This window comes from Populus nigra, chromosome 12 (genome assembly GCF_951802175.1).
Source record: "Populus nigra chromosome 12, ddPopNigr1.1, whole genome shotgun sequence".
NCBI classification, from domain to species: domain Eukaryota; kingdom Viridiplantae; phylum Streptophyta; class Magnoliopsida; order Malpighiales; family Salicaceae; genus Populus; species Populus nigra.
Window position 1 is genome coordinate 5,546,637 of NC_084863.1, and position 7,981 is coordinate 5,554,617.

General features: G+C 30.0%; 1 protein-coding gene across 3 annotated transcripts; it reads right to left on the reverse strand.

The window, feature by feature from the left end:
• Window positions 1-1,574: 1,574 nt before the first annotated feature.
• Window positions 1,575-6,122, reverse strand: LOC133670064 (uncharacterized). Of its 3 annotated transcripts, XR_009834003.1 has the most exons (4): window positions 5,737-6,122; window positions 2,782-3,300; window positions 2,396-2,535; window positions 1,990-2,131 (listed from the first exon to the last, which is right to left on the reverse strand). XR_009834003.1 is itself a non-coding variant. In XM_062090488.1 (3 exons), the coding sequence occupies exons 1-3, from the start codon at window positions 5,998-6,000 to the stop codon at window positions 1,901-1,903; spliced, it is 1,014 nt and encodes a 337-aa protein (XP_061946472.1). In that variant the 5' UTR covers window positions 6,001-6,117; the 3' UTR covers window positions 1,575-1,900. The 3 variants fall into 3 exon arrangements, 2 of the variants coding, with proteins under 2 accessions (XP_061946472.1, XP_061946474.1); XM_062090488.1 differs by lacking the exon at window positions 2,396-2,535 and having other exon boundaries at window positions 1,575-2,131; window positions 5,737-6,117; XM_062090490.1 differs by lacking the exon at window positions 2,396-2,535 and having other exon boundaries at window positions 1,575-2,131; window positions 2,782-3,297; window positions 5,737-6,116.
• Window positions 6,123-7,981: the final 1,859 nt, after the last annotated feature.

Here is a 7,981-nt window from a genome sequence, read left to right on the forward strand (position 1 = left end):
AAAACTTTTGAGGAAGAGATAAAGCTTTCAAGTGACTAGATTTAGCCATCAATAATTACAATTTTAATATCAATGGCTTATCTTTAAAAAAATAACTTAATAAAGATGGTTTTCATCTTAAATAAATTTATATCCTGATTTTACAGACACCAAAACCATCTCCAACAATTGGAAAAAATGATAAACAAGTGATGCTTGTCTATCCATACAAACAACGTAGTATTGTACACCAAATTAAAATATATATATATATATATATATATAAAAAAAAAAAAAATGGATGTCCGCCAAATTAAACAAAAAATAGAAACCAGGTATATAACCCTAGGTTTCATGTGGGCCAGGAGGGCAAGCCCAACTTAAGCTTGCCTGACTCATTTTTTATCTTTTTTTTTTATTTTCATGCTTTTTAATTAAATTCTTTTTAAATAAAATTGTTTAAATAATGTTTAACTAACTATCCAATTATAACATTATTTTTAAATGATGTTGGCGTCTTTCATGGTAATGTTATCAATTGCTTTCTAAATAGTTGTGTATAAGTATAATTTTTTAAATGCATGACATATTTATAAAAAAAATAATTGTAAATTCTTTATATAATTTTTATTAGCATAATTATTAAAAATAATATAAATAATTCTTTATATTATTTTTAAATAATGTTTAACTAACTATCCAATTATAACATTATTTTTAAATGATGTTGGCGTCTTTCATGGTAATGTTATCAATTGCTTTCTAAATAGTTGTGTATAAGTATAATTTTTTAAATGCATGACATATTTATAAAAAAAATAATTGTAAATTCTTTATATAATTTTTATTAGCATAATTATTGTTCTATTTTTTTTAATATATTCACGTCAGAATTATCAATTCATTATTTTATTATTTTCTTTTAAAAATAATACTTCTAAAAAATTGTAAAAAAAAAACGCATTATAAAAGAGGTTTTGATTAAAGATATACATTTTTTACTTATTTCATATCATTAGAATTTTTTTATCTTGGTTTTAATTACTTGCAATTTCTATGTAATAAACAACATAGTTAAAAGAAGATGTATATATTTTTTTTTAAGAAAGATAAATTAATTAATTATAAAAGAGAATTTATACTAACAGTTACATTTTTTTTACAAAATTTAAACTATTGCATTTGTGATGATTATCCATTTTTTATTTACATATAATTAAATAAAGAAAGAGTTTAATCTATGGTTTCCACTTTAATTTTTGTCGGCATTTTTCACAATTTATTACAAGACCGTATCAACTTTTTAATTTTCAATTAAAATTTTTTATAATGCAAGAAAATACATTCATAATACTAGCATATTTTTTCACATTAAAAAATAACTTGAAATCCTACAACAAAGATACTGCAAAAATAAGAGTTGGTCTTCTTACAACTGTGCATTGGGGTCCTAATTCAAGCTTCGAGAATCAGCAAAACATAAAGGTGATGGTGGAAAAACATAGAAGCATGATGAAAAAAAGGAAAGGGAAACTGCAAAAACTCGAACAAAGCAGGCCTCGAGCTCAGCGAAGCACAAGAAACATGCAGAAAGCTTATAATTAAAAAGGCTGTAACCAACCTTAATTGTAATTCATTAAATCAAAGGGGATTTTCGTCAATAGAAACCATAAAACTTGATATCTTGCTGTCATTTTACAGTACTTCTTCAGGGAGCATTGCACAAGCAGAGTGAAAATGGCCACGACAAAATGGTGTTTCCTTTTGACCAATATCAACTACTACTAAAAAGAAACAAATGGCAGTAGAAGTATATCATCTTTTAACGACCACAACCCACCAAAACTGGGGTCCTAAAGATAAAACTAGGCACAACAACGCAGCTTATGCTTACAAAACTGAGTCTAGGCTATCTTGTCTTCTAAGCAGACTCCTCTTCTGTGCTGCCACCTTCACTAGTTCCACTAGTAGCCTCAGCTTCTTCCTCTGATTCCTCTACTTGTTCAGGTTTCACAGGCCCTGGACCAGCAGACACTTTCACCATTGATGGACGCAAGAGCCTGTCACCAAGCTTGAACCCCTTGCGATATTCTTCAAGTACAGTACCTTCTTCAAATTCATCTGAATCCTCACGCATAATAGCCTCATGCAACTATCACAAGAGAGGAAAATCTTGATTTGTCAGAAAATTGCCCAAAATCTTCTATAATCTAAAAAAAGCAAAGAAAGCCAGCTAACATCCTAGGAATACACAAACTTTCATGAACCACAAGCTTATTATACCATCAAAAACATGAGAATTAACACAAGATTTGGTAAAAGTTCGCTTCTTGCCTATCTCTTTTATATGCAAATTCATGCTATAAGTACAATCTGAAGATCATTTATATATACATTGCTACACATTCAAACTCACCGAGTTGGCTCGAAATAAGCAAAGACTTGGTTTGAGTTAAAAGCGTGTCCAAGCCTTCATAAAACCAGAACAAACTTGATCAAATTTTCGAAAAAGTTGATCAGTACTTGACTGAATTTCGAGCCAACTCGGTACCTCGCCTGCATTAAGCCAACGATCCATTTGACTGATCATTATGCCAATCAATAAAAGGGTAATAATTTTAGGTAAGGGTTCCCATTTCAACAAGATCATTAATTATCAAGGCGTGCATATAGTTCATGAATACTACAATGACAGTCTTTCTTGCATCTAGATGCATCATTTTTACCATTTTTTCCCAAACCTTAGCAATTTTACGTTGTCATGTATACTGAAGTTGAGTTGAGTTAAGCTAAGCAACTCACCATTGGATCAAAGGGCTTCCCAATAGTCTCCACAGGAACAACGCCAAGCGAAACTAGAATTTCCATGAATTGCTTGTATATGTTCTGGTAGCTGTTGTTGATCTTCTCTTCTCCTTCTGTTGCTGTCTTAATCTGGGTCTTAGCTCTCTCAAAATTATCCAAAACAGACAACAGATTCTCCACAACTTCCCCTTGGGCATTTGTTACTAGTGAGAGGCGTTCTCTATCTGTCCGCTTCCGAAAATTATCAAAGTCTGCACTAATCCTAAGAACCCGCTCCTTTTCTATTGATAATTCTTCAGTCAAACTGGCCACTTTCCTTTCATTGTTGATTTTCTCATCTTCAATGGATTTCAAAAATGCTTCTATTTCAGCAATTATTGATTCATCATTACTTGCCAAAGCTTCTTTGTAAGACCGGAGGGAAGCCATGACGACTGAAGATGTGTCCTCAGCATCAGCAACCTCTTCACTGCTTGCAGCATCTTCCACCTCCACAGCACCATCAGATGAGTCCTGCTACATAAATTTATCAGCTAACGCATGCAAGCAAAGAAACCATCTCTTTAAACAAAATATATGCAAAAGAAATTGCACAAAACAATAATTTATACTGTCAACTCAGATCTAGAACATCAAATTACCAACCAATCCAAAGATAAGTTATTGAAAACAGATAAAACATAGATAACCACTGCATCAATAAAGTTGAGCTTACACAACATCATAGGTCAAGCAACAATCAATCATCTTAATTTTGTATGGTACATTTAATTTCTTTGTGATCAAATATGTTTCCAGACGAAAAATGTTGGCAGAGCCAACATCCTTGCAAGCCAGCTAGAGAATCACAATTATGTTTAAGGCATATAAATGAATTAGAATTCTTTCCGTGACAAACAAAAAATAAGGAATAAAGGACTGCTGAAGAACAGAGAAAGAAAAAAGTCCAGATCATTCCTTCCTTATCCCAAAAACACTTAGCATTAAATGGAAAAAAGTCTTCTAAGAGCAAGAATGATAATGAAAATGAAGCCAAATCAACTTTGAAAAAGGCAAAGGTCATTGTAAATGAAGAAAACAACTAAACAACACCATTGGCAACAAACTGATGGTCGAAATTGCTTTGATTTGTGAAATCATGAAATCATGTGCCTTATATTCCTGAAAATAAATCCTTCAGGGTTTTTAAAGCTCTCAAAATAAAGTCTATCAAACATCTCCTTCTAGTGTGGTGCATATGGAAGTTCTCAAGATACAATCCATCAAATGTCTCCTTAGATACGGGATGTATATGCCTAGTAAATGAGTTAAGTGTGAAATAAAAATATGCTTGCTAAAAACATTTTCAGAAGTGAAAAGATATAATACAACTTCTCAATCAGTCCAAACAAACTCTTAACTAAATTCTTAAAAGTGAATGGCCACATGGAATTGGATCCTCTATGCCATTATGATATATCTAGAGAAATTCTACTAGAATCTTCTTGGTTGTTTAATAGATTTCATTGTGTGAAGGTATAGTTATATTAAATTGTTTGTGTTATTGTAAGATCAGTAAACTTCATTGCTTTAAATAAAAAATGGAAATGATGGATTGAATCATCATTCCAAATGCAGCCACGTTAACCATACAAAGCAAGATCTTAATGCATTTTTCAATAGCAAAAGTACAAAGTAGATGACAGAATATGGTCCAAATCATGATATTTTTTGGCAGTTTTATTTGAGTTGTAATAAAGATACTGTAAAAGCTTTTTTATTTTTGACAAAAAATTAATTTAGTATTTTTCAAGAAAAAGGTTTGTATTTACAATGTTATTGAAGAATTTTTCACACAACAAACCACGCACTAAGAAGTTAAGTCCACTCAAGCATGGGTTCCAATAACTTTCATTATGCATGATATACTCACAAAAACAACATATTGACCAAACCCTCACCTCAAACCGCTCTTTAAAGAAGGCGATCCAAATTAAGCATCGTATTCTGGCATATAGCGGGATCTTTTGCATTCTGAAGTTCTTATTTGAGATTCTTTACTGGCTAATGTCCGAGTTTGGGAAGCAGTAAAACTGAAATTTATGCTCACTTAGTGTCGCCAAAAACCAAAAGGTTACATGGGGCTCCTAATGCATGGGAAAGGAAAGCTAACTCTAAATTAAGTTTCACTTTTTACAGGTAATTCTGAAACTACAACCCCTCTTTAAGCAATCAGTCTCCTATGAGTAAAAAATGATATTGATTTGAGAAAACAAGTACCTAGTTTGCATACCCTGAAGGTTAATTTAAATGATACTATAATTTTCTCTGATAAACAAAAGTTATACTGAAGCTTAGCACTTTTTAACGCTTTAAGTACACCCAGATATCACATTTCTGCTTCATTATGAGAGATTTCCAAGACATTGTATGACGAGGTTGGTTGCAACCATAGACCTTGAGAAATCACAGCAAGTCTACAAGTTGAGACCATCATCAACAGTAGAAATCTTTCTTTCTTGTTCAGTAAAAGGACTCGAATATAGAAAGCAGAAATATGTGTGTGTGTGTGTGTATCCTAATCTCCCAAAACAAATTCCATTAGAACCCTATCTACTCTTCACTCTCCAACAAGGGAATGCAACTAATTTCAACTCAAACATGATATTCAATCTTTATTTTGCAATGCCAAACTCCTCAAAATCTCAGCTTCCAGTGTGCTTCCTTCAGTCAACTTTTCTGATCATCAAAATACAGCTTTCATGATAACCCCTAAAACACTTGATATCCCTCTTCGAGGTCTTCAAAAATGAAAAATACGCAGTAAGTAAAATCCCAACTTTCGCCCAAAATATGAATTCTTCCCAATTTTCCAAAACAACAATCCACTGCTATTTCTTAGTCAAATTTCAATTGCCTCCAAAATAATAAAAGCAAAGCAATAAAACCAAACCAGTAAGCAAATAATAATACCTCAATTTCTGGTTCTTGGATTGTCTCCTCGGTCTCGGTGGTTTCGGTTTCTCCTTGTGAAGAAAAAGGAACGAACTTTACGAACCGGATGGAAGGTTTGGTGGGGAACCGGAGAGAATTTTTGGTAAGGGAAAAATTGGGAATACTTCTGTTGTTGTTGTGGCTAAAAGAAAGGCATAAGGGATTTGCATATTTTAAGGAAATGCTGCTGCTGTTGATAATCCGTGGCGCACTGAACGGCGGCGTTTTGATTACAGTGGCCATTCTCGTTTTGGAGCAGAGAGAGTGGGGGAGAGATAAGAGTGGAGAAATGGAAAGAGCGAGAGGAGAATTATCTGGAAGAGAGGATAGAGTTAAAGGTTTAATTAAAGAGGGGGGGATCGTCGAATGGCTTTGAATTTTATGTGACCCGTTGGATGGATTCTTACCTTCTTTTTTTTATTATTGTTTTTGTATTATTTTAAAATGTTAATATAAAAATAAATTTAAAAAATATATATTTTAATATATTTTCAAATAAAAATCATTTTAAAAACATAAAAAAAATTAATAATGATAAAAAAAAAAGAGAAACATAAAATGATTTTAAAAAAGAGGGAAAGGAAGAAAGATCATTTAAAATTGTGTTTTTTTTTCTTTAGATATAATTTTAATTTTAATACAAAAAATTTATGCTTGAAATGGCATAAAATATCTTATTTTGAAAAATAAGTTTCAAATTATTTTGATTTGAGAGAAATGATTTAAAAAAGCTTTATTTTTCGAAAATCTCCAAAATTCCAAATTCCTATTAAATTAAAAAGGTACACAAAGCTATTAAAGAAATGAGAATATGGCAACAAAATATAATAAATTATGCAGTGGTTCTTGTAAATATCATTAATAATTATATCCAGTAGGATTTTGAATGTATTTTTGCGTTTCAAAAATATTTTTAGAAAAATTTAAAAAAATTTATATTTTTCTTTATTTTAAATTAATATTTTAAAATTATTTTAATGCATTAATATCAAAAATAATTTTTAAAAAATAAAAAAATATATTATTTTAATACATTTCTAAATAAAATATTCTTTAAAAAAACAATCAAAATTTCATTTTCAATCATACTATAAATATCTTTTGTTGCCATGCGCACACAACTATCTGAGATACCTTGCACCGATGTGTGAGGAATTACTACAAGCAATAAAAATGACTGGAAAGGATAAAAACGTAATTATGTTAGACAAAAAAAAAAGTTAATTACCTTCATCTCTTTTTTCTTCCAAAAAGGAAACGTTTATTTTTCTTCTATTTCAGTCTCCGCAGACGCAACAAATTGGAAAAAAAAAAGTTTTAGGTTTTTTTCAATAGTATTTAATATTATAATAATAGTTATTTTTCAAAATATTTTTTATTCAAAAATATATTAAAATAATTTTTTATTTTTAATATCATCACATCAAATCAAAACAATCAAAAAATATAAAAATATAATTTTAAACAAAAAACCGAATCAACACAGTATTTATCATGTATATAAAAAAGAAATCAATCTATAATTAAAATCGGTAAACAATGTTGAAACTTGAAAGATCGAGGTGTTCCATTTTTAGTGGGGTATGAAAAAATAAAAAATTATATAGTACTTAAGTTTTAAATAACGATATTCTATAAGTTACAGATTTTTTTCATTGACTTATATGTCAACTCTGAAAAATTAGATTTCTCTCTCTCTTTTATTCTTTGGTTTTTCTAAGTTGGAAGAAAAGAGAGAAGGTTGAATATAATTATTGATTTTTAAGGATTTTTGACATGTTAATGACATGGCATTGGTTGCCAGAACCAAACCTGATTTCGATTACGTTTGGGAACGCAGCTGCGGCGTATTTCCAAAAAATTTTAAATTTTTTTTAGTTAAAATTTAATATGATTTATATGTTTTGAATCATTTTGATTGCAGATGTTAAAAATAATTTTTAAAAAATAAAAAATATTATTGATATGTATTGTAGCACGAAAAGTTATTTGAAAAGCACCCACAATCACCATGTCAAACATACTCTCATCGCCTTAAAATTTCTTTAAGAATCTGGCATCTAATTTTTTGATTAATTATTATTATTATTATCATTATTATTATTTTGTCATTGGACTTGATATGAAAGAATTTGTGCTGGGAATGCCAATTTACAAATGGTGATGCAACATGTAATGTTGGTGGTGTTGAAATTGTAATTTTTTATTTATTTATTAACATAAA

What these genes read in the sequence shown, in the direction of transcription:
- LOC133670064 (XM_062090488.1), bottom strand. Translation starts at nt 6,000, where the DNA reads ATGGCCACTGTAATCAAAACGCCGCCGTTCAGTGCGCCACGGATTATC. An exon ending in TCCAAGAACCAGAAATTGAG is followed by an intron (nt 3,301 to 5,736) that starts GTATTATTATTT and finishes AAATTTATGTAG; the next exon opens with CAGGACTCATCTGATGGTGC. An exon ending in GGAAGCCCTTTGATCCAATG is followed by an intron (nt 2,132 to 2,781) that starts GTGAGTTGCTTA and finishes CTCTTGTGATAG; the next exon opens with TTGCATGAGGCTATTATGCG.